Source organism: Chelmon rostratus, chromosome 7 (assembly GCF_017976325.1).
Source record: "Chelmon rostratus isolate fCheRos1 chromosome 7, fCheRos1.pri, whole genome shotgun sequence".
Taxonomy (NCBI): Eukaryota; Metazoa; Chordata; class Actinopteri; order Chaetodontiformes; family Chaetodontidae; genus Chelmon; species Chelmon rostratus.
The window spans coordinates 15,069,965-15,096,274 of NC_055664.1; the positions used below are offsets into that span (position 1 = coordinate 15,069,965).

A 26,310-nucleotide genomic window follows, 5' to 3' on the forward strand; every position below is an offset into this window, starting at 1 on the left:
TTACAGAGCGTACAACCAGTAAATCTCGCATCACTCAAAACATAGCAAGAGAGTACCCAAAGGCAAGTGTCTTCCATCTTTCTCAACGCCTATATAATGACCCAAATCCTCATGATAATAATGATAAGAAATGTCAGCGGCAGCCTTGCCTCGAGGTCTCATCTTTGTGGTCAACCCTGATTGAGGTCAAAATAAGTTTCTTCAGTATCTCAGAGGGACATTTCAGTGGACTACATGTGGCAACGCTAGGCATCTTGTTTGACATGTAATGTGGTCTGTAGCAATAATGCTGCGTGGTACTCAACATGAGGATGTTGCTCTGGGTTGTTGTCTGGTTTGGTCCTTGGGTGAGCATAACCTACTGACTGATTACCGCATATACTGTGTTAGCTTCCTGTAGTGATCTACTGTACACATAACTGGAATAAAATGAAAGATTGTCCAGTCCGCTGCCTGCTCCTTATTGTTGCTTGAAGGTTCAATAATTTGAAAGAAACAGAATAATTGATTAAATGATTATTCTGATTATTTTTTTCACCACTTTTTATGGATGAGGAGCCAAAAGTTCATGTGGTTGGAGTCTATACTATAATATCAACAAATGTTACGGGAGTAATACATAGTTACGATTGGTACCAACATTTATTCATCAAGATCTTTCCTTACATAAATTACATAAATTGCCGAACAGTAATTCAGTGTGAATGATAAAATATTAGTCAGGCCATTTAGATATGTACAATTTACCACTCCATAACAATAAAAGTAAAAGTAAAATGCACTGGTTCCTTCTGAGAAAGTAGAAGGACCCTCTATTTCCTAAAAGACCCTGCAGAATTCTTGTTTATAACTTTAAGAAAAGTACATTTCAAGCACACACTCACTCCACACTCTACCTCACTTTCCTGGACCATATCCTGTCTGACAACTTGCTCCTTACGACATACATATCCTGCATAAATATCCTCAGGGACCCACAAACTGCTTTTACCGGTGCTGCTGCGCTACCTCAGATCTGAGACAATACAGTCCCTCTTATCTCTTATCTTAACAATTATAAGACATAAAGATCTCAGAGCCAGTTCTGCTATATTGCCTGATCTTGAGGCTGCATGCTGAAGAGGGTCTCAGTGTTGTGTCCAGATTTTATGTGTGTAATGTGTGTTGATGTGTTTGATCACACTAGCACACAGCAAATCTAGACCTAGTTAGTGCAAAGAGCAGGAGGAACAGGGGTTTAATAAGGGCCATAGAGCCCCATAGCAGAATAGTCCAGCCATGGATAATTATCCAGAATTTGCTCATGTATGAGTTGTGTGCAGGCCGCTGCTCTCACAGTGTGGGGGTGACTGACAGGAGCTGATGACATCTAGCCAAACTGTCAAATATCACTTAAGTCAAAGTCCTATCTGTTACACAGTAACAATTTCGTGACACTTTGGTTCTCCACTCAGCCATTGTTCCCATTTTATCCTCCAGTGCAGTAGAAAACAGACACTTTCTTTTTAAAAAAAAATGTCCTAAGAGGAGTTTGTAAAAAGCGATTTGTCGCACTTGGCTTTCCGTAGCGCCACGCTTAGTGGGTGGGGAAGTGCAACGCAAAGGCAAAGAGGTCAAGAGGAGGGGAGGAGAAAACCACGTGTGATCACCACCATGTACAGCACTGTCCTTCCTCGGTAGACTTGTTTTTGTAAGCTTGTACCCTTCGCATGTAGCCAGCTAGCCTGCGTTAGCCGGAGAAGCAGACTTTTTTGTATTTCTTTTACTGACTCGTGTATTCAAGCAAAACTGGTGGAGGATTTCTTTTGCCACACTGACTGCCGACCATGGTGAGCAAGACAGATGACATCCCGGCGTCAGTGCCCAACTGTAATCCGGTTGATCTTGCGGAAGCCGGGGATGGAGCCCAGGACAGCAAAGCAACCAGCAAGACAAGTCTGAAGGAGTCCTGCGGCTGTGGTGAGACTCTGCAGCAGACTGATCGTACCATGTCTGCTGTTATAAAACCTAACGTACATAATAAATACACTGATTACACCGATCATACACACAGCACCAGTACAGCTTCATATAACCAGCATCCCTGTGCATTAACTGTTCAGTGTGGTTTTTTTTTTAAATGTTTTGTTGACTTTGTCTCTGCATAGCATCCACTAAACCTGCTAACATTTACCTTCATGCCGCTTTATGTGACTTAAAAGTCCTCAGACCCAAGGTGGTGGTCTGTGGGGTTTACCCCCTCCTCCTCCCTAACATCTCCTTGGTAGCCTCTCCAAGTCTAGAGGGTCCACCTGTCAGCATCTGCTAATTAAACTAGCTGCCCAGGGTCAATTATGGGATGTCTTGACTCGTCTGAGCTAATTGGCACGCTAGCAACCTCCGCAGTATCAAATTCATTTCTACATCCATGAAGAGTTAGACTAGTCATAGCTTTTAGCATGTAGCTTAACCTGACACTGCAGGCACTCAAGGCTAACCCAAACAGCCGGTATGCTAACATTAGCCTCCTCAACGAGTATGCGGCTAGTTAGCGCTCTGCTAAATCAGCTAACTAGCAAGTAGCCGCTCCCGTCACTGTCGGCGTGTCATGCACAAACGACGAGCACAATAAACGGGTTTTTGTACATAAAATACATCCGAGATGTGTAGCACATGATTTGTTCATTTAGCACAGTGCAACAGCTTGTATTGTGCTCACTTGTATTGACGCACATGTTCGGTAACAGCATGTCAGAGGACTGAACTGAAGGTCACCTTCAGTGGAGGAGCACACTGCTCCCATGAACACGGGGGGTTCGCACACATTGTGTAATTTTATCTCGGGGACACATGTCCCACACGCTATGTTAAATATGCATTACCTCGTGTTTATGTTTATAAAAGTGAACTTTTGAGATGACAGTTGGATGAAGTGCCCGGTGGTCGGTGGTAATACTCCAAGCGGTCTTCCTCTTCCTCCCCGCCGTCGAAGATTACATCGAGTGTCCCTACTCGACCGGGAAGCGGAAGCTGGTTGTCGTAGAAAAAAAGTCATGATGGTGCGTGCACAGTGAGAGGGAAGGTTACGCTAATAATACATGAACAGACGTGTAAGCTGGTGAGTATACTGTGAGATAAAAGAAGTGGTAGCGGCTCGCAGCGAAGTGTTGTCGGCGGAGGAGGATTAAACGGAGACGCGGACTGTCAGCCGGTGAAATTAACGTTACACAACTTAGAGAGCACCAAAAGGCACCGCTGCAGCCCGTCTCTGTGTCACATGTGGGACCTTGAATTGTCTCTGCTTGTGTCATTTCACTGGGAAACACAGGCGGGAGTGCTGACTGCTTTGGCTGTCAGAGGATGAGCTTGTGCAGCCTTGTCGTTGATCCTCTGTGCTGATCGCATGCTTATTCTTCTGGTTATTCAGCTGGATGATGACTTGGGCATGTGCTGCCCAGTCTTTCAGTCCTCCCACAAGCCCACGTAGAACAGTGGATGCTGCATTTTGGAGCTGAAACATATAATTGATTAATTGAATAGTGAATCCACAGAGCAGTGATTAACATCTGTTTAGATAATTGCAAAGTATCACATTATTTAGTTCCTGCTTCTCTTTGTCTTTATTTGTTCAGTATTGCCTTTGTTCTGACCTATGTGTCTGTTCATGTGGTGCTACATTGACAGCAATAAAAAAAAAAAGCAGCCTGATTCCTTGTAAGTGTACAGATACTTGGCCAATAAAGCAAATCATGATTCTTTTGAACACTTTTTCCGGAAGAGAATAAACTGCAGATGGACTAAGGGATTAAACTCAAATGTATTTTATCTCAGAGCTGTGTGATAAAGCTGTAGCCTCATATGCTCTCACTGCATATTATTTAGAGTTGAGGAATGTTGTTCGTCATTGCTGGCGAGTACTAACTGATTCATTTATAAAGTCAATCTCAGACAGACCTCATGTTCAGTCTTTGTTGCCATGAATTCCATTGCAGATGCATGACTCAGGGCCTGTCTGTCCACCAGGAGGTTGCCACCTTGTGGTGCAGCGATCATGATTACAGACAGACCTTGTCAGTTGTTGTTGTGTTTTTATTTTCAGGGTTGTCTGGCTGGTTAAAGTTGCCATGGCAGCAGCCAGGGTCCCACTGAGTGGGACTGGCTGTCAACTGGATTTGTTATTTTGTTGTTATCAGGAGAAGTGAGCTGCGTTAACAAAGTGAAAATCTTATGAATTATCACCATGAGTTGGCAGTTTTGATCCAGAGAAAAGTTTAGTGGGTCAGTGTTTCCATTTGTCTGTTTTTTGCTTCTCTGCTTTATCTGATTGGTGTCCTTGTTTCAGTGATTGCTCACTTCACCTCGTGCCCTGCAGGTAACTGTGCAACCACAAGTGTGTGTTTGTGTGGGGTCAGGACAGCATTCACCCCGCTGTTTAATGATTTTGTGTTGAAAGACTCTCTCAGATCTGCTGTTTTGTGTAAAGGTTTTAACTGTTGCTAACATTGGTGGTTTCAGATGTGAGTTACTGACAGGGAGTGGGTCTAGTTTTGGTGTGAAGAGGAGCTGGCCAATTGGGTTTCAAACTCAGATTTAAGATTGCAACATGAGTTAAGTTTGTGTAAGCAGAATGGCTGATACTTCAGGCCCTAAAAGTCTTTGCTTTGAGTGAGATAAAATTAGATATTGATATGATGGCAGTAGGGGTGGATGATGCAGAAGAATACCTTTAGCAGAGTGTGTGGTTTCAAAAATGTATGTACATCATGACAGACAATCAAGTGACATATAAACTCAACTGATTAGTGGTTTATTGATGGATAAATTGATAAAATGGGGGGATCTGTTTGAATTAATTACCTGTGATAACTGTGATCAAAAATCCGATATTACCTTAAAACAATTCTGGTCAATAATTTACAACATCAGCCCAATACAGCCAGATGTTATGGGAGGCCCCCTCAGTAGAAACTGTATGTGAAATTGTTCCTTCAGAAATCTATATTTGCACCTTTTAATAAAAAAAACAATACAAATAACTACAAGAAATTAAGTTCACAGCACTCCTGCTTCTCCCGTCAAATGAGATTAAACTGCTGTGTCACCCAAACGTTCACCACCAGCATATAATTATGTCTCACCTCTGTATGTCATTTCAGCAGGAAATGCATGGAGGGAAAATTTGGATGCCTCCTAATATCTGCTTTCTTCCCCTTAAAGCAATAGCAGACATGACATTTGTCATGTTTAGGTTAAACTGTAGCCTTACCAGTCACTTCTCTCCTCACCCCCTCTCCCTGCTGAACTGTCTTAGTTTCCATTACTGTGGGGAAAATTGGGTCAGTTTTGTAACACATAGGCGACTGGATTGCCTCATCAATCACAGTGCATCTGGCACTTTGCCCTCCTCCTTCTGAATGAATGAGTGCTACTAGCTAACAGCTTGGAGCCACCTTTTTTGGATGTTCCTCATTAAACACCACCTCCACACTTTGTTGCTTTATAACTGAAGTACAGTTTGTTGGAAGGAATTTAAATTAAAGGGACTGTCCCAAAAAGATCACTAAAGTATGGCAATTTTGTGTGGGAATCAAAGGTGAAAGCGGTTGCTGGCAGTGATGAACCTACAGGTAATTATCACCTGGATCCTCTCCACATTATGGAGCTTTTTAGTGAGTTGATGCTCATGGTTTAGCTGTCCTGCTGCAAATTCACTGTTTTGGTTCACTCTCACAGCTGCTTTAAATGAAATATCTTTTAAAAACCACCTGCTCGCCACCAAACGGCAGACAGACACAGTTGGCGAATAGCTGGTGAACACAGTGGAGCATTTAGCTGTAAAGAGTCAGGTAGTTCCCCCGGCAGCTGGGAGAGATCAACTGATCAACAAACCCACTGTGACATCAGCCATTGGTTTGGGTCTGCAGTTTTGAAGCCATCTTGGATTTTTGGAGCCAGAAGTGGCCATATCTGGATGAGAGGGTGGAGCTGGGGAGGATTTGTATTGCTATAGTTCTATCCTGATCTAACAGGCAGCGTTAATTAAAATAGCAAAGGCAATGGAGTTAAAAAAAATATACAAAATATGAAATAAGAAGTTGACCGTATATGTACATTTTATACGAAGGACTATAGAAAATATATTGCCAATGGAAAGTACTCAAGAAATATTTAAAAATAATTGCATGAGGATTGAAAAAAATTGCATGTGGTTACGGATAAATTAAGTACAGTATTTGCTCTGTTGCACAGTAGATAAATGTAAATATATATGTGTCACAATGTAAATAAAAATTATATACAAACAGTTGTTTGCAAACAACTTATAAGGTGATATAACTTGTTTCCACTGCCCCCAAGTGGCCAAAAAAATCAGGTATTGCAGTTTTTAGAAGGAGAATTACTGAAGCAGCTGTTAACATTGTCTCGACCTGTCAGATCTGTCAAGAAATGGAATGTTTCCGTACTGAAAACTAAGACACTTAACACAGAGCCCGTATTGTGTTCTGGTGTGTAACATTATCAACTTGCGTGTCTGCTCTGCAGACGTTGTTTGTTGTTCAGAACGTGGCCATGCTTCCTCCACCATTTCAGCGTTCCTTCCTACCCGGGCCCGTGCTCCAGTTATGAGGCCCTGCCCCTCCCTTTGGCCCCCTTCTCTTCAGTAACCCTAACGCCGTTTACCCTTGACAGTGAGCAAGGACACGCTGGCTGGCAGCAGTTGTGTCCCAGTGAGAAAAAACAGGTGTCCGGCATCCACACACTCAGCCCTGCTCCTTTGAATTAATGTACCCAAGAGCTTCATTTTTATTCATGTCGTTTCTCCTCACCGTCGCTGTTGCCTGCTCTAGAAAAAGTGGGAGCCATAATGCCTGCATAGTTTGTATAATGAGTCCAGTTGTCTTGTATCTGGCCCCTCATTCATTAGCTCAGATTTTATGTCATGCTTATTTAATAAAGATAATGAGTGACTGTCATTTTTGAGAGCCCGAATGTGTATAAAAGAATAAGAGCAGCTGGTGAATGCTTACTCGCTAATTTACAGATATTATTTGCCACAATCAGTCATGCAAGTGAGCAATAATTCCCTCTTGTGAAGGCTGAAATCTTTTCTAATCTGTCTCTCAAGGCTGCCTGGCTAAACTCCCTCCAGTGTTGCAACAGTGTTGGTTTCAGCAGGTTAGTGTTGGAAATGAGGCACTTTCTGTCCAGATAAGGGTTACTTATTGTTTAATGTCTTGGTACAATCATTAGTGGTCTGTGGTTTGTAGTTTTGTGTTTGTTTGTTTTTTTTTTTTTTTTTAAAGGGTTTCTTTTGACAGTGTGTCCAGTTGATGATTGATGAAAGGCTTCAGCCCCTTGCTCATATTCTGTTGTTTGTGTTGAATTCATTTGTATTGGAATTAAACCACCACAGCACTAGCGTACTGTATCCAAGCTTTGTCCGCTCTGTTCACCCATTCATAAATGTTTCATGAGGTTACTGGTAAGGTCATCCAGCCTGTGGGTCTAAGTGCTTTGTTGGTGACCTGGCTGCTTGGCAGCATCTCTGTGTCTTTATGTTGTAGAAAACAGTCTGGTGATTTTGTTGTCAGGATGACTTGCTTTGCATGGCTGACTGTCTGACGCTGGTTCCTTTTTGAGCAGATTATTTATGAACAGGGCTGCTCGATTACGGTAGAAATTCTGATCGCGATTATTTTGGTCAATATTCAGAACATGATTATTAATCAGTTACTCTTTTAATATAGTAGGTGTGTTTTGTTTTTTGCTATATAAAATGAGAGAATCGGGATGTGCTGGATTTATAACACAAGACTAAACAAGAGCATCACTGCAAAACGAACTGAAGAACAATAATCATTTTATCTCAAATGTGTTGTTTTTATAATCATTGGAAGGCAAAATCATAATTAAAATTCCATTTGATTAACTGGCCAGCCCTGTAGAGTTGGAGAGAACAGAGCTGTTTGTCCACAACACATCACATCAGATAGTAATTTAAGAGTTTAGGGTGTGGCTCTCTGCTTGTGTAGCATCGTGGTTTTAATGCTTGTAAATGCATCTTTGTTCAGAGTTGTCAAATCCTCCATCACCACATGCCGAGCAGACTGATGACCTCTGTGTCTCATCCATCGCAGGGCACAGCGCAGATACAGCCATGGTGAATGGTGACGGGGCTCATGGGCACACAGAGGAGGCAGAGTCAAAGCAGGATGGCAACGGCGAGACAGACGGAGGAGAGGAGTCTAACGAACAGGAAGTGATCGTGATCCAGGACACAGGCTTCACCGTTAAGATCCAGGCACCTGGAACAGAGCCATTTGACTTGCAGGTAAGGATTGGTGCTTCACAAGCTGCAGCTCATTGGGAGTGTTTAGACAGATGATAGCACTGCGTGCAAGATCTGAGCGTGGATTATAGTATACTTGTCTGCATCATCTCATCTCATCTCTCTCCCTCCCCGTCTGCACCAGGTGTCTCCCCAGGAAATGGTCCAGGAGATCCATCAGGTGCTGATGGACCGCGAGGACACCTGCCACCGCACCTGCTTCTCCCTGCAGCTGGATGGAAACGTGCTGGACAACTTCGCCGAGCTCAAGTCCATCGAGGGCCTGCAGGAGGGCTCGCTGCTCAAAGTGGTGGAAGGTGAGAGCCAGAGGCTTTTCTTCACGCTCGAGTTTGTCTCGCTGCTCTTGTGGTGCAAAGAGGAAAGACAGAGGCAATACGTTGCAGCTTACTTCATAGTTAACAGCTTGGAAAGGACACACTGTTATCACAATGCTTATTGTTTGTGTCTGGCTTTTACCTGTGTTAAGAGCCAGTAGTCACAGTAATTGGCCTCACCACAAAAGAAGAGAGCTGGATCAATTAATAGTGTACTAACCTTCAAATAAGTAATGCCAAAAGACTGCAGATTGTAACCTTCTACACACGGAAACTAAAGCAAAGACGTCAAAGCATGTAGTGCTGCATTTCACCTCATCCTTGTTGCCGTGCAATGTATATGTCTTTGACTAACCTGGTCGTGTGAAAACAAACACACTGTTAATGAAAGTCAGACATTGTTGACAGGTGAAAGCCAAGAAACCTGATCGACATCTCTCAACATCAGCCACATGTACCTGCAGGCAGCGACAAAAGCAAACTGAGTTACAGTTCATTTCATGCAACCGTTAGACTCATCTGTTACTTGTCAAACCACTTGCTGCTCGCTGTTAATTTATTTTCTTTCCTTCCAGAGCCCTACACAGTACGCGAGGCCCGCATCCATGTGCGTCACATCAGAGACCTCCTGAAAAGCCTGGACCCCTCAGACGCCTACAATGGAGTGGACTGCAACTCCCTCTCCTTCCTTAGCATCTTCACTGATGGCGACCTCGGAGGTACGGCGCTGTGTGAGACCTTTAGGTTGGATGCACAGCCGTGTTCAGCCAGCTGGAGCGTGCATGTCAATGTGCATGCAGGTGGACCGCAGACTTTCACCTTGCTTGTTTTTGTGTGACTGCAGATAGCGGTAAGCGGAAGAAAAAGGGCAACGAGCTGGAGCAGATTGACTGCACCCCCCCAGAGCACATCCTGCCAGGCAGCAAAGAGCGCCCACTGGTGCCCCTCCAGCCACAGAACAAGGACTGGAAGGTGAGGAGCAGCGTAGTTTTGGCCTTGATATCTTTTTAAAGATGCGCCCAGTACTTGCAAACCATTTATAAAGAAAGCCAAACTCTAAATGAAAGTAGTCAAATGAGATACTTAATTTTAAAAATCTTTCCTTTGGATAATTTAACACCCCCAACAGCCTATGCAGTGCCTGAAGGTTCTGACCATGAGCGGCTGGAACCCTCCGCCTGGAAACAGGAAGATGCACGGTGACCTCATGTACCTGTACATTGTGACAGCGGAGGAGCGCCATGTCAGCGTCACTGCCTCTACACGCGGCTTCTACCTCAACCAGTCAGTCAACATCTTCGTCTCATATCCATGTTTTCACTGCAGCAAACTTGCTGTCGTTAAGCTTCATAATCTCTTGATGTTTGTACAGTTCACATTCAAGATGCCACGAAGTGAAGATATTTGGCAGAGTGCAAACTATTTAAAAGATTTCAATAGAACAGACATACATATAGTTGAGTTTTCTTTAAAGATATGATATGTGGCATTTCTACATTATAATGTGTAAAAATGACTACTTACGAGTGCGTATATTTACCCAGATGTTTTCATTTGGTCGCCTGTCAGTGGCAAATGATACTTCAGAGAATGAAGAAGGAAGTTGGCTAATGTGACTAAACATAACGTTGATAAGACTTTAAAACACTACCTCGTTAATGAACATCTCTACCTGAGTCCTGTCAGATACATTTTAGTGGTTGTTTAACCAAGAAGACAACAACTCCAGTGATCCCACGCTACTTGTCCTCAAACTGCAGGTCTTGTTATTGTTATAATTGAGAGACTCCTTCCCCAGCGGCAGAAATTACACACCGTGCTTTTAAATAGAGGCCAGTGAAGAGCTGATAGAGATGCAAACACAAGCAGTGGTGTATTCATAGTTTCAAAATCCTTTTTTTAGATTTTGTTTGGATGCCAGCGAGGACTTAACAGTCAAATTAATGAGGTGTAATTGGATTACATTGGAAAATAGAATTGGTGTGTGGAGCAGGCTTATCTTTCTGTTTCCAACAACTTGATCACAGCTGTTATAAGTTCCTTTCATGTTGTAGTGTCTTATAGGGCATCTGTTGGAGAAAATTTGGCATCTCCCGACAGGAAAACTACTTCCTATCCGGGTTTTAGTAGCCATTAAGGTTTTAAGTTTGTAGACTTTGGCAGTCGTGGCAATAGATAACTTCTGTCCTCCACTCTCCGTTTTCAGTGGCAGAGATATGTGATATTTGTTGCAAAAAGCCATTATAACAAACCATAGTGGTAATGTGTGTGTTTCAGATCTACCACCTACACCTTCAACCCTAAACCAGCCAATCCCAGCTTCCTGAGCCATTCACTGGTAGAGCTGCTGAGCCAGATCAGCCCTGCCTTCAAGAAGAACTTCACTGCCCTGCAAAAGAAAAGGTACAAGCGTCTCTTTGCCTTGAGCTTACCTCATGTTTCCCTTCACCCTCTGCGGTAGGATGAAATACCTCAGTATCTTTCCGCTCCACCACCTCTGTTTTCCTCTCAGGCTGTACTGTACAAAGGTTTCTTCTCTTTACTGTTTACCATTTCTCTAAGATCACTTTCTGCCACCATTCTGCTCTCTTTATTAAACCACATTGGTTTTTTTTTCTCCTGTTTTACTGTTTCTGCTGCAGAGTCCAGAGACACCCGTTTGAGAGGATAGCCACGCCTTTCCAGGTGTACAGCTGGACAGCTCCGCAGGTAGACCACGCCATGGACTGTGTTCGAGCTGAGGACGCCTACACCTCCCGCCTGGGTTATGAGGAGCACATACCTGGACAGGTGAGCACAGCTGAAGATGGCAGCACATCAGGCAGGTAGATATTGTAGCGTTTTGCCAGTATTAATCAGTGTTTTTCTGCTGATTTGTCTTCAGACCAGAGATTGGAACGAGGAGCTGCAGACGACCAGAGAGCTGCCCCGGAAGAACCTGCCTGAGCGCCTGCTGAGGGAGAGGGCCATATTCAAGGTACTGCCTCCTGGTCTTTGTTTCCTGTTGTGTGAACCGGGTTATAGCGAGATCACATGTTAAAACAGATGACGTTAGCTCAGCCTTCAAGCACCGAATCTGCTTTAACACAGTCTCAGTGAAGAGCAGATGATACAGCATTGTTTTTTTTCTCCTGCAGGTCCACAGTGACTTTGCAGCTGCTGCCACTCGAGGCGCCATGGCGGTCATCGATGGCAATGTAATGGCCATCAACCCCGGTGAGGAGACACGCATGCAGATGTTCATCTGGAACAACATCTTCTTTAGCCTGGGCTTCGATGTGCGGGACCACTATCGTGAGCTGGGTGGAGATGCTGCTGCCCACGCTGCGCCCACCAACGACTTGAACGGGGTACGGGCTTACGGGGCAGTGGACGTGGAGGGTCTGTACACTCTGGGGACGGTAGTGGTGGACTACAGAGGCTACCGTGTCACCGCCCAGTCCATCATCCCTGGTATCCTGGAGCGTGAGCAGGAGCAGAGTGTCATCTACGGCTCCATTGACTTTGGAAAGACGGTTGTGTCTCACAGCAAATACCTGGATCTGCTGGAGAAGACCAGCAGGCCACTCAAGGTCAGTAACACCACTATTGTCTCTACTCAAGGGATTGTTTAACTTCACTTACTGCACAGTACTAACCTTTTCTCTTATTTGACGAGTCTGGTGATATTTATACATTTTTGTATTGTCAATAACTCCAATGAAAAGACCAAATCCAATAATGAATTGACTTCGCAATCACAGTCTCAACATTACACTGGGCAACATAATAAACTACAATGTCCGTGTTCATGAGTCAATCCCACATACACATCACGCTGCAGTAAATACTCACTAGAGCACCAAATGTGTACTAATCCCCGGCTGACAATAGTCTGCAACAAATGAATGATTTACTCCTGTTGGAGAAAACTTTGCCCAGACCTCCAGTGGCCAGATAGGAAGGAATATTCATTGAATTAAAAATAAGTCTGTCTTCCAACAAGTATGAAAACAAGATAATCGAGACAAGACCATTGTTGTGCTTCATTCCGTTTTGCAATGATGTTCTTGTTCTCATGTGTTATAAATCCAGCACACCCCTTTCCTTTACAACAACCCCTCCCTAAAAGCCTAAACTCACTCCCTGGCCGGTTGTGGCCTGTTTAGTTCAGCTCACTGCGGTCAAGTTAATCATTGTTTGCCACTGCTTGGATTTTGATGCACGACTATGCTGTTATGATACTGGTACTTGAAGTGGCCAAAGAGGACGACAAAGCAGGATTTCAGCAGTCCTGTCTCACTTTTTATATGCTAAAATATAAACAACATTATAATACACATCATATATGAAGTCTTAGTATTTATTATGTGAACTAATAGTAAGAGGAAGATTTATTTTTCAGGTGAATTCTATTTAAAGTACAAGGAGATATAAAAGTTCTTTTTCAAAAGGTCAATAAATGCTTGATGTTTTCAAAGTCAACAAGTGATTCCCATAATCAATCAACCCAATTAAAATTGTTACTATACATGCTGTGTATTCTGATCCTTTGTCTCTGCGGCAAGTAACCTTTCCATATACTGAATGAACTGCAGGTCCAGAGGCACAGCGTGCTGAACGAGAAAAATGAGACAGTGGAGCTGTGCTCCTCCGTCGAGTGTAAGGGCATCATTGGAAATGATGGCCGACACTATATTCTGGACCTTCTTCGTACCTTCCCTCCTGACCTCAACTTCCTGCCTGTGGATGGAGAGGAGCTGCCTCCAGAGAGTCAGCGCCAAGGCTTCCCCCGCCAGCACCGCCACCGCCTGGCTTGTCTACGCCAAGAGCTTATCGAGGCCTTTGTTGAGCACAGGTGAGTGAGTGAGTGTGTGTCTGTCTGCATGCATCATCACACTTTCATCATCAGGAGGGTTTCTGCATGTGTTAACCTGATTTTGTCCCTCCCCCCCAGATATCTTCTCTTCATGAAGATGGCAGCATTACAGCTCATGCAACAGAAAGCAAACAAGGACACTAAAACTGACACACCTGCCATCACAGAAGCCTCTGAAACAACCTCAGAGAGCAATGCTGACACAGCTCAGACACAGACCACTGAGTCAGATTCTTCCAGTGCAGCAGAGGTCTCCACGGACAACACGAGCCAGACAGACAACAGCACCTCTGCTGCCTCACAGGCGGTGACTGACAGTGAAGAGAACTCCTCGAAGCCCACCACAAACGGGCCTCTTGACCTCACAACCACCCAGAACGGGGAGTGCAAGAGCCCACTGGAGGGTAAGGAGCTTGAGGAAAGTATTCCAGGATTAGCTCAGGCCAAAGAGCTGGCGGAGACCTTAGTTGCCGAAGACGGATCTTGTATTGGTATGTCCCAAAATACCCCAAAACAATATGACCAGGACGACGCAAGGAAAGCTACTCTGGTGGATAATAGCGTAGAAAATGTAGTTAGAGCACTAGTATTTGTGTCTGTCTGTAGCATTGCAGCAGTCAAGTACTGGGTTGTAGTGGCTTCTTTCCACCAGACTAGCTGCCCCTGCTCTGTCCTCAGCCTGCAGTGGGGGACAGTGTTGGCCCCCGATCAGCCCGTCTCTCACTGTCACAGCCTGCGGTGCCCTCGCTGTGGGATTTGACTCAACAAACTGACTTATCATTTGCTTGGGCCATTAATCCAAATGTGCAGAAATGTGAACGCAGAAATAATCTCCTGTTCACTGATTGGTGTGATGCTCCATTGATCCAAAATCAAACCATAATCTGCTTGTCTAACAGAGTGACCTAATCTGTGGCGTTTGTAGTCCTTTATCTACAGCTTTGAAATGGTGGTGGTGTGCTCGATTAAGGCCATGTCTACACTAAGCTCATCAGATCGCTGTTTTATGATTGAAGCAGTCTAGAATTACAAGATCAGTGATACTATCTGTATTGTTTGGTCAGCTGTACCGACTCATTAACTCTTACTGTTAATGTGTAAAATTGCCTTCTTTATATCATGGAGCCACAGCTGCATCCAAGCAGCTCTGTTTCCCCCAAACAGATTAAAAAGAGCAGCTTTGAACAGCCTGGTTTTTGGGAGGACTCTGGCTTAATGTGGACATGGTTTAAAGTGTCAAACATGATGCATCTGCTGTCATCACTTTTAACATTTTTGCATCTTTTCCTTGTCTGCGATCCTCATCACAAACAGACCCCAAAAGCCGCGAAGTGGTCCTCAATGCCTGCAAGGCAGTGGGCTCCATCAGCAACACATCTTTTGACATTCGCTTCAACCCCGACATCTTCTCCCCAGGTAAGCACGAAGAGGATGATTCATCTTATGTGGACTAGGAAGAAGCCTGACAGTCGCTTTACAGTGTGTGATCAATGAAAGCTATATATAACATTGTTGATATGAGCTCAAAAAGAGGAAGCAATCAAGAACCGTCATATGTTCGAGACATTTGGATTCTCATTCTTCACAGGCATGAAGGACAGAAACCAAAAGAAAAACCACTCTAATTTTAGACCACTAGTTTCGTTCAGTAGTTTTTGTAGATTATTGTGGTTGTTAAGTGATGAAATATGTCAAATATTTAAAAAAAATCCAAAGATTGTTTTCAGAGCAATGAATTAGACTGCTGACCAGGGCTCAGCAACAAACACTGTTCTGTATATAGAGTGTGTCTGTAAAACCATATGAAACTGCAGTGGATAACCTTAAAAAATAATTCAACTGTAACCCTTTTAGTTGAAGAGCAGCCAAGAGAACTGTAGTATTTCATCCATTTTCACTCCCTGAACCGTCACTGCCTGCTTTCCTCCCTGACTGTAATTATTTTTAGCACATTCGCCCCCAGATTATTTTTGCAGCAATAAGAGAGAGACACTTGTTCATAGGAAAATATAAGCACAGAACCAACTGTGTGTGTGTGTCGTTGAACCAGGAGTACGTTTCCCAGACGACAGCACAGATGACGTCCAGAAGCAGAAGCAGCTTCTCAAAGATGCTGCAGCCTTCCTGGTGTCCTGTCAGATCCCGTCACTGGTCAGTGACACAGATCCAGATCATGCAGCGGTTGGATTTTCCGGCGCTGTGTCTGAGTTTAAAGCAACGTATGTGTGTTTGTTCCAGGTTAAAGACTGTTTGGACCACAGCGCGCTGCCCATGGATGGAGTCACACTGACAGAGGCCTTGCACCAGAGAGGCATCAACGTCCGCTACTTGGGCTCTGTTCTGGAGTTTGTGGACAAGACCCCCGCCAAAGCCCAGCTGGAGCACTTCTATGTGAGTCGTGAATCCAGCTGCTGCCGTGGCATACTTTTGGCTCTCGTGTTTTGTCGTTCTAATATCTCCTTTTCCGTTCCTCAGAGAATAGGAATCAGTGAGCTGATCACCAGATGCGCAAAACATATCTTCAAGACGTACCTCCAGGTTTGTAACATTCAACATGCATCATCCAGCCTCTTTACAAGACAAACCCACATTTATTTTGATGTTCACGCTTTATATTAAGGTACACATATTTACCATTAACTGGCTGCTTGTTAGCATGCATATTAGTACCATATTGGCTCTTTATTAGTCATTATAAAGCACTTATCAATGCCTTATTCTGGGGGTTATTGAGGGTTAATTTATTAAGGTTGAATTCATGTACAGCACCTTCCTTACTTACTTTCAATAAGCAATAATTAGGAGGTTATTGAGGGGAAACTCTTAGTTAATGGCCTTGTAGTTGTAGAATATGGCCATGCAGAATAAGGCACTATCATGTGCTTTATAATGACTAATAAAGAGCCAATATGCTGTTATTATGCTTGCTGATAAGCAGCTAGTTAATGTGAATGTGTGACTTAAAGTGTGAGCATTTTAATTAATATTATATGATCTTTGTAGGGTGTGGAGTTGTCTGCCCTCTCTGCCGCTGTAAGCCATTTCCTAAACTGCTTCCTGAGCTCCTTCCCTGACGCCGTTGCCCACCTGCCTCCCGACGAGCTGGTGTCGCGCCGCAAGAGCCGCAAACGTCGCAACAGGGTCCCCGGCGGCGGTGACAACACGGCGTGGGCCAGCCTGACGCCCAGCGAGTTGTGGAAGAACATCGCCTCCGAGGCCCAGAGCTATTATCACTTCACCATACAGTGGTAAGCCCCCCATCTGTTAATGTGAAACTAATGTTACATTTCTTCTATTTTATTTTTTTTACTTTTCCATTTTGTGTGTTTATTGGTGGTAAATATCCTGTCTTGAAATGTGTTGTTGTGCAGTGAAAGCGTGGACCAGGTGGTGGAGAAATACGGCCTCCAGAAAACCACTCTGCTCAGAGAAATTTCAATCAAAACTGGCATCCAGGTAACGCTCACTTAGTCTGTAGTGCCTTCCCAACACTTCTTAACCAAATGGCCTTTACGATGTTTCCTTTATACTTTTCATTTGCCTTCTAGATCCTGATAAAGGAGTATAACTTTGACAGCCGCCACAAGCCTGCGTTCACAGAGGAGGACATCCTGAACATTTTCCCTGTTGTAAAGCACGTGAACCCCAAAGCCTCAGACGCCTTCCACTTCTTCCAGAGTGGACAGGCCAAAGTGCAGCAAGGTGAGACGTTTCAATAGGTTGAGTCACATAAACATTTACAGACCCAAACTCGTGAGTGTTTTAGAATGAAAAATCTGAACTTTCAGGCCTCTTCTTGCTGTTTTTTGATGAAATGTATCCATCTCCACTTCCTTTTCATTTGCAGGTTTCCTGAAGGAGGGCTGCGAGCTGATCAACGAGGCTCTAAACCTCTTCAACAATGTGTACGGAGCCATGCATGTAGAGATCTGTGCCTGCTTACGCCTGCTGGCACGCCTTAATTACATCATGGGAGACCACCCTGAGGTAGGCAGAAATATGGCAACTACTGCTTTGTCAGCAACTTGTACGCAAGCGTCCTATTGGTTATCTTTTTTTTTGTTGCTGAATGATATTTGTGCATTTACTCGCAGGCTCTCAGCAACCAGCAAAAGGCTGTTCTGATGAGTGAAAGAGTCCTTGGCATTGAGCACCCCAACACAATTCAAGAATATGTAAGTTACCACGCCAAATGTGGGAAGTATTTAACTCAAGCTAAAAATGTTTAATATCCCTCTGACCTGTTGTTCCCCTCACTTCTCAGATGCACTTGGCTCTCTACTGCTTTGCCAACGGCCAGCTGTCGACCGCCCTGAAGCTGCTTTATCGTGCCCGTTACCTCATGTTGTTGGTCAGTGGGGAGGACCACCCAGAGATGGCACTGCTGGATGTGAGTGCTGTCTTTGCTGGAGCATCGATACTGATTTAAGTTCATGGTAAAACCCAACCTACCGTGGGAACAAAGAAGTTTTGGTGTACAGTGCTGTTGACTGCTGTCCTTGCTCTTGCTTCTCTTCCCGCAGAGTAACATCGGGCTGGTGCTGCATGGAGTGATGGAGTATGATTTATCACTGAGATTCCTGGAGAACGCCTTGACAATCAACACAAAGTACCATGGACCGCGGTCCCTCAAAGTGGCCCTCAGGTGGGGAGAGCTTCTTCATCCATATGCATATAGTAGATATATTACTGATGACTTATGTTGTGCATGCCTTTTTTCTCCAGCCACCATTTGGTCGCCAGAGTTTATGAGAGCAAGGCCGAGTTCCGCTCCGCACTACAGCACGAGAAAGAGGGTTACACAATTTACAAGAACCAGGTGGGTCCTGAAGGACTGCTGGGAACTGGCACGCTTTTCTTCTTCAGTGGGGAGGAAGTGGCATCTTCAATATTTCTTTTCTTTTCTCAGATGGGTGAGGCACACGAGAAAACCAAGGAGAGCTCAGAGTACCTGAAGTACCTCACCCAACAGGCTGTAGCTCTGCAGAGAACCATGAATGAGATCTACAAGAACGGCTCCAACGCCAGCATCATGCCCCTGAAGGTGACTGCTCAGAGTTGAGACATGTTGTTATCCTTCCACCTGTTTCATCTCCAGCATTCAGCAGTGATGCTATGTTGTTATTTCCTCCTGTATTCCAGTTCACTGCTCCCAGCATGGCCAGTGTCCTGGAGCAGCTCAACATTATCAACGGCATCATCTTTATCCCACTCAGGTAAAGCTAGAAACCCGCAGGGACTCATTATTTTCAAACCCCTTGAAGTGAAGAAACACTGTGATGGACATTGTAAGCTTCAAATAGAAGCTGTAACTCCTCCTGGTCCTGGACAGCTTCCAGCACTGCTTATTTTTCCATCTCTCCCGACTCTGCTTACACCTGATTTAGAGCCTGATTCACATAACACCTGAAAAAGATAATTGGGTGTGGACAGAGCATGCAGAGATGAGAAACGTGCAGTGCTTGGGCTCTTTTAATAGATTTGAGACATGAGTGACAACATCTTTGAATGAGGAAATAAGTAAAAGAGTGGTCAAGCCATAGCATAAATCCCTCCTACACAAAGTCACGTTTTGATTTTATTCATTTATTTTTTTGGTAATTCCCTTTCAGCCAAAAGGATCTGGAAAACCTGAAGGCGGAGGTGCAGAGGCGGCAGCAGCTGCAGGAGCTGGGAAAGAGTGAGGAGCCCATTGAGGACAGCCCACTGGAACTAGAGGACAAAATTCCCATTGATTAATGTCTGAAGGCCCTCAACACAGCTACTTTCTGCTACTGGGGGGTAGGGAGAGGCTGTGACGCAGCAGCCATGTCACTGAGCCTGTGGGACCTGAGAACCAAGCAATTGATCGAGCATTGAAATAAACAGGGGGAGGGATGGGTCAGGGCAGTCCAGAGAACAAACTGTATGAACTGTAGGACGAAGGAATACAGAACGAGAGTTTCCTACAAGGTAGGAAGGGAGGGAGGAGAAAGTACAAACAACATAGAGTCAATGTAATGTGCAATCTGAAAAATCCCCAGCCCGAGAACCTGATGATGGAGGTGTTAGCTGCCTTGAAGTGTGATTGCATATGAAAGAGTGCTTGCAGCCTGGGGAGGGGAGACCAAGGATGACCATGACATTGTATACCAGAGCCTTATCCACTGTACCATAGTCCCCCAGTAATGCTTCTTCTCAGCTCAAACTTCCCACAGCACTTTTAGCCCAGGACCATTTTTTTTCCCACCATTCCCAAAAGAGCCTTGAAGACCCCCGGACATGTAGCCACCCCCGCCACTCCCCTCCCCGACGGTGCTCTAAATGACAAAGCACCTACCCTGTCCTAGAACTCAGGGGTACTTTCTACTGTGCACTAAGACCAGGATACAGTCACTAAATTTGAGATTTTTCAAGTGGGTCTTCAGAATGTAAATTCCCTTCTTTGTGGCTTCTTTGAGCCACTTTGCAGCAGTCGCCCATCATTCTTGCACAGCCCCCGTGGTTAATTAATGCAACCGTTCTATCATTTGTACTTACGACATCCCAGGTGGGTGCCTGCTGTGTCCTATGGTTCCTGTTTCTCCAAGCAAGCAAACAATACAGTGACACATGAGTGAGCTTTCAACCGGTTTGATTTCATTTGCTGGATTTGTTTTGTGTTTTTTTTGTAGTAAATAAGATGGATTTTGTAAAAGTGCACAGCAGAATTAAGAAGGTATTTTAGGCCTGTTGATCATCAATTAATTTAAGCCATGTCTGTTTTATAGAAAATGTATAGAAGTGGAAAAAGATGTATAAATCTCTATCGGATTTAGACAGATACTTGATTGATGTTAATGGAACAACGCAGATTTGAAACGTCCACCTTTAAGCAGTAGATTTATCTATCTATATACTAGCTGTGTTCAATCTTCTATTTTTACACATTGAAAGAATATGTGCATGTATGTTTGTATGTGTGACAGTGTGTGTGTCTTTGTGTAGTCCAACAGAAAATCTATTCGCCAGGCCTGTTGCTGCTTTTGCTGCTGCGTAGTTTGAATAGAGGCTATGCGAACATTGGCTTTCCAAATGTTTTATTTTTCTACTCATAGTAAACCTGTTGGATGGCTGATGCCTCTTTTCTTAAAACATTCATGGCCACCAATGTTGTAAATCTGTTTATGTATGAATTGGTACTGAAATGAAGCTCCTCTCACCGTTGGACAGGTGCTCAGCATTGGCAGTAGTGAATGATTTTTCCTTTTCCTTTTTCCATTACTGGTTTATCTTTTCATATGTAACTGAGACAAAACCCAGCCAGGAGTGTCTGTTCATTGAGCAGTGTTTAGTGCACTTTCTCATGCTGTTTGGGATGTGTGAGCATGTTCACAGCACAACCAAAAGTGAGCAAAAGAAGGGCTGCCTCAGTGTGATGTACCAAAAAAGACTGATAAAAGGTTTGTTTGCGCTTGTATACATGCAATGTATCCCTCCCATGGCAATATGTTACTTAATTGTTGCCGTGTCTAAATGTATGTGATTAAAGCAATAGAGAGATGGTGCTGGAACTGATTGTTTTTCGAAAAATGCTGTTTTTTCTTGGCACAAGATGTGCAAGATGGACTACTAACTGCACTGGCTGAAATGTGTGAAAATGCGAGCCATTTAGAGAAAGAAAAAAGTAAAGGTGCGCTCTTCAGACTGAATGATTCAGTTATTGCAGCGATTTTCCTCTTTGTGCTCCTATAACATGATGTCATAACATCAATAGCAGAGCGTGGTGTGAATTGTGCCTATTATTTATGCTTCTGAATGGAACCAGGGTGATAACTGATAATAACTTAAAAATTTATAAAGGTATAAGCTATGCTTCTTTTCTTGGTTTCTTGTATCATAATTTTTCAGTTTCTTCATCCCCTCTCCTCCGTAAGTGTTGCTCAACAGTAGTACCAAAAGTGTCCATTAGGTGGCACACCAACATTTGTCTCATTGTGAAGGATTTGCATTGCCCTAAATGACAGAAGACGTTGCAGTGCAAGTGCACACAAATAAACACCTGCCTCATTTGATTTAGATACATGTAAATTAGGGGGATTTATTTTCTAACATTTTTCTAATAGAACGTTTGTCCTGTGGCCCAAAATTACAAAAACTACTGTTGAACATTTTCTGAACCTGTTGAAATCCCAACAGTAACTATTGTTGGGGTATTTAAATAGTTTATGGTCTCGAATAAACTCACTGAGAACTATTTATCTGCACAGATACTCTATGTTGCTCTTTTATGCTCTTTTAACGGTGCTTCCGTATAGTTGGGGGCACTAATCTCACTCCACTAGAGTTCAGTGTAACATTTCTGTTTTGAATAGTTGAGCTTGTGCTTTATATGTCATTTCATCTTATTAGATGTTAGCATCAGAAGTGGGAAGAAGCAAGAAGATGTAATGATACAAAACGAAGATCAAAGCGTTTTCTTTCACACATCATTTGCACACATAACATTTGCAATTAATTTGCAATTTAAATGTATAACATGCAAAACGTGGTGTGTGTGTGGAATGTGAATATTAACAGAAAATTGCCTACACATACAGACAACGGTTGAATATTCATTTAATTTTCAGATATGGATCCTGTGCTAAATAACTATTAAAGGTATGAAAAGAGTAATATCTACCCCAAAATATTACGCATTTTGCTGTCCACCACTCATTTTGCATTTTTTGTCTGTGTGTCGCCTGAAATAATGAGAGTTTTGTGTTTTCTCAGCTAATGAAATTTCCTCTGCTCAAAGGCTTCTTATGCCAAGTGTTTGAGTCTGCTTCCCCCGATGATGTGTGGTATTTGTGTGTTGCTCTTTGCAAAATTACAAACTAATTATATTTTGGTCTGAGTATGTTTTTTTTTTACATTTAAATGAATAAAATTAAAGTATTGAAAGGTTTCTTTGGGGTTTTGATAACTCATTCAAGTAGCCAGTAGTGTAACAATTAAAGGTCTTTTACTTAAAGTAAAAAGTAGTAATACCAATCTATATAAACACTTGAATTAAAAATTTGATTTACGTGGAATTACAAAGTATAGCTGTAAAATTGATTGATTTAAAGTATTAAAAGTAAAAATACCATAGGTCATATGTTACATTTTTGTATTATTACTGATGCATTATTGTGTAAGCAATGTTTCATTGTTTTTGCTGGCTGAGATGGAGGTATTTTTAGCTACATGCTACTCTAAACTGTTGGGTAGTACACATTCTACAAGCTGATCACAAATTTTACCGGCAAATTATTCATTTGTAAAGTAGCTATAGCTGTCAGATTAGAGGATTAAAAAGTACAATATCTACTTAAGAAATGTAGTTGAGTGCAAGTATTAAGTATTATAAAATGGGAAAACTCAAGTGATATACAAGTAACTGAAACAGAATGCAGCAGTGAGGTACTCTCACCACTACAAATTGCATTTAGCATCGTGTTTATTTTCAGTATAAAATGTATAACCCTTATATTTTTGCTCATACAAAGATAGAAGTAATGCGTAATGTCGAGTCTCATACAGCATTTAATGTTGCCGTACTTAATTTCTGTAGTTCAAAGTGTACGAATGCTCGGAAGTCACAAAAGAGTTAATAAAACCACCATCGGGTTTTTTTTATTTGGTCGTTTTTGATATCAAGGGCGTGCGCGCTCCCGTCAGAGCGTGAACGCGAGCTTCGTGCGCGTGCCCGACCGAAGGCGAATGCGGTAGCCTACGAAAAAACAAGCAGGCGGCACTGGAGAGGCAAGACGGGCACAGTTTACCTCCACATCACAAGATCATATTTTGGAGCGGAAATTTCACGCCCTGTCGGGTCGTGTTACCGTTGGAGACGGCTGAGGCTATTCACGGGCATAAACAATAGGGTGAGTTGAAGGAGTTTTCAGTTGCGAAGCCGGTCAGGGTCGAAGGAATCTGGCGTTAGGTTGGGAAAATGACGATGTGGCTGTAATTTTTGCACCTCCTTTTTATGTCTCAAAATGGCGGACAGGCCGCTTGGACCGGAGCAGCAGGTACCTTGTCAGCGGAGTTTATCCTTGTGTCCAGATTAACAATCTTGTCATCATCATTTACAGTTTTTCAAGTCGGCAACCTTTAGATAACAGTATAATTTATTTGCGGCTAATTAAGCTTGATTGTGTATCATGAGCTTGTAGTGTGGAATGTAGTGAACGTACCAGCTAACTTTCTGGCTGCATCGCCGGGAAGCTAACTTAGCTAACGTTAACTTTAGCTAACATTAGCAACTGGGCATAGATAACGTTAAGCCACCGGCTGGCACCGTCGTCAGGTCAATCAAAATCATTAGCGTCCATGGTCGGGAAAACATGTCAGTGTGTGGGGTATGGCAAGGCCATCGTCAATTACAGTTACATTCAGCCTCTATCCCAAGTTAGTAATAACCAGTAATTAGCATAGTTTGAAGCAGCGTTAGTGCAGACACTCAGCTTGTTTGTACAAGAAAAAGAGTCGACAACAAAATCAAATGTAGGTCACACGACGTTACCGCTGACATTTAACATCAGCTCTATTTCGGTTGACTCGTTTTAATTATATTGCTATCATCGTGTGGATATATATTTTTTCATAAACCGGCGCAAGCGCTGCAGCTTCGCGTCATTGCTGTATCCAGTGTTAGCATTTGGAAAGGGCCTAAGGCGATATTCGTCATCTGGCTTGCGTTGTGTTTTGTTGTGCAGATACATTACAATTGAACACGAGACAGCCGTGTTGCAGCTTTCTAACACGACATGCTCCCCGTAGTATCTGCTCTGCTGTTTGTCGCTGTCATGCTGGCGGATGCTCGCTGGTGGCTGCTGCCATGCTCCGCTCAAGCTCTCATCATTTCTACGACTGTGTGCTTCATGCGGTTTGTTGGCACAGTGTTAGAAAATCAGGGTGGAGCACATCGGAGGCAGTGAGTTTGTATGTATTGCGTCGACCCAGTGCTCAAGTGTCTGCCTTGTTTTCCGTTGGTGCGTTTTCTCTCTCATTATGTGCATGTGTGATTGAGCGATTGGTGGACCGAGGCTTAACATTGGGATGAGCCCCAATCACGGCTATGGTGGCTCACAAGGTTGTGCACTGAGTCCGACAAGTAAGTCTCCCTTGTCCTTTTGAGCAGCATTGTCGTGATAGCTGATATAAAGCATCGGTTAAAGCCAGGATCCTTCGGTGAATTAACCTTTCCCAGCCACGCCTATAAGGACCGCGTTGCAGCTGATCAACTGGATTTCTAGGATATTGATGAAATTATCCACTTTTAAAAACGGTGTTCATCTGCAAACATAAACGTTGCTTGTGTGCTCTCCTCTCAGGTAAGGGGATTAGTATGTTTTAGTCTGTGACTTAACTGACTCAAATGCAACCATTTTGAAAAGCAGTGTGATCCGTGGATCATCTTGTAGTTATTTTGACAGCTAGAATCGAACAGATGTTGGGGCTTTTGTGAAGCTACTGTGCTAACATAAACACAACTTAAACAAATTAGATACTTAATTGATTCTACTCAAGTAGCAGTGGTACAGGCTTGATTTTTTTAAAAATCTTAGTGAAATGAAAATGCTATGCAGTTTGGATATACTGTACATTGTAATGAGGTTCTCTTCTGTAGCACCATTTGATGACATTTCACTTCTGAAAAGCCAGATTTACTGACTGACCATGATGTTGAAATGGCTCAAATGTCAAACTACCATGTACAGCACATGAAACAGACTCAAATTGTGTGTTGCTAGACATGCTTTCAGTGTGTTAAGCTACTTGGAATAAGGTGCACACACGAGAACAGCAGCTTTCAGTCTCCTAAAATACAGACATGCTTAATTTCTCTAACAGTAACAGCAGGAGCCAGTAGATGTTGTCTGCTGGTTTTTACTTGAAAGCGTTCTTAGTCAGTCCTGAGTTTTATCAAAAGTTGATTTGAATAAGTGCATCCCGGCAGCCAGGCTCTATTCGGCGCCGTCAGCAATGGAAATACAGCAACACCAATTGTACAAGCTTCATCCATTACAAGTACTGCTCTGCTGGCACTTGTTGCCGGTTCAACAGCAGTAAAGCAAAGGACAGTTACGAATCTTGTAGGGCGGGCACTCCTCTCTAATGTCATTTGTAGTTAAAGGTGGAAGTTTTAAAGGGAGCAAAATGTACAGTTTTGCCGAGGGGGCCTCTTCTTTATTTTGTGTCAACAGACAATGAGAGTGACACGCTGTTTGTCTTTGTGAATGTGGCAAGCCGAAGGGCAGATACCCATATTACTCTCCTTCCCTGAGCTGACAGTAGCACAGAGGTTGACCTTCCAGACAGGCTGCCCACCCGCTAGCTGACTTGTCATTACTGACCTGCTGCCAGCAGCAACTGCCTGTCAACCTACACATGACCACTTTGACACTGTTTGGACAACTGCTTTTTGCAAACTTCTGACAAATGTTAGCATGAAACTAACAGCACTGTCAACAAGCTCAGGAGGCTGTTGAATTTAGTTTTAGCAGCCAGTTATGGTTGTTGCCAAAGTAGCTTGGAAAATTGAAAGGTTTGATTTAACACATTTCATACTTGGCAGAATGGCAACAGCAACTGATGTACACAGCATACACCTCCAGTCTAAATTTGGAGCCATCATTATTTCAACCAGTAACTTGTTGGCATTAAGTGCATATCCTGGAAACATTCAAATCTGTCAGAGATAAACAAGTATCTAACGGCTGCCAAGTGTAACTTTGCTTGTATCTGCAATTAATTCAACCACGTATGAAGAAAGGAGGCTGGCTAGTCTTTATTGTGTTGCTCCCACCTGTGGGTGCAGG

At 43.3% G+C, this 26,310-nt stretch overlaps 2 protein-coding genes across 6 annotated transcripts in view; both read left to right on the plus strand.

The window, feature by feature from the left end:
- Positions 1-1,651: 1,651 nt before the first annotated feature.
- On the plus strand, positions 1,652-22,351 carry cluha (clustered mitochondria (cluA/CLU1) homolog a). 3 transcript variants are annotated; one of them, XM_041940942.1, is made up of 27 exons: positions 1,652-1,959; positions 8,118-8,311; positions 8,454-8,625; positions 9,219-9,362; positions 9,488-9,615; positions 9,773-9,927; positions 10,921-11,046; positions 11,286-11,433; positions 11,528-11,620; positions 11,781-12,215; positions 13,221-13,480; positions 13,580-13,992; positions 14,816-14,917; positions 15,552-15,652; positions 15,740-15,892; positions 15,977-16,039; positions 16,505-16,749; positions 16,873-16,957; positions 17,050-17,203; positions 17,349-17,488; positions 17,596-17,676; positions 17,766-17,891; positions 18,025-18,146; positions 18,227-18,320; positions 18,411-18,545; positions 18,644-18,717; positions 19,114-22,351. In XM_041940942.1, exons 1-27 carry the CDS (start codon positions 1,827-1,829, stop codon positions 19,238-19,240), a joined length of 4,203 nt encoding a protein of 1,400 aa, XP_041796876.1. In that variant the 5' UTR covers positions 1,652-1,826; the 3' UTR covers positions 19,241-22,351. The 3 variants fall into 3 exon arrangements, with proteins under 3 accessions (XP_041796876.1, XP_041796877.1, XP_041796878.1); XM_041940943.1 differs by having other exon boundaries at positions 13,580-13,905; XM_041940944.1 differs by lacking the exon at positions 1,652-1,959 and adding an exon at positions 3,030-3,097.
- An 857-nt stretch (positions 22,352-23,208) lies between these two features.
- LOC121609010 (lissencephaly-1 homolog) overlaps positions 23,209-26,310 on the plus strand; it is a 38,710-nt gene continuing 35,608 nt past the window's right edge. Inside the window, exon 1 of one of the 3 annotated variants that reach the window (XM_041940508.1) lies at positions 23,209-23,370. The gene's annotated coding sequence lies outside the window, so the exon portion shown is untranslated. Of the gene's footprint in view, positions 23,371-23,427; positions 23,518-24,507; positions 24,603-26,310 lie in introns of those variants that run through there. The other 2 variants (XM_041940510.1, XM_041940509.1) reach the window with 2 other exon arrangements.

What these genes read in the sequence shown, in the direction of transcription:
- cluha (XM_041940942.1), top strand. Translation starts at nt 1,827, where the DNA reads ATGGTGAGCAAGACAGATGACATCCCGGCGTCAGTGCCCAACTGTAAT. An exon ending in TCTTCAAGACGTACCTCCAG is followed by an intron (nt 16,040 to 16,504) that starts GTTTGTAACATT and finishes TGATCTTTGTAG; the next exon opens with GGTGTGGAGTTGTCTGCCCT. An exon ending in ACAGGCCAAAGTGCAGCAAG is followed by an intron (nt 17,204 to 17,348) that starts GTGAGACGTTTC and finishes TTTCATTTGCAG; the next exon opens with GTTTCCTGAAGGAGGGCTGC.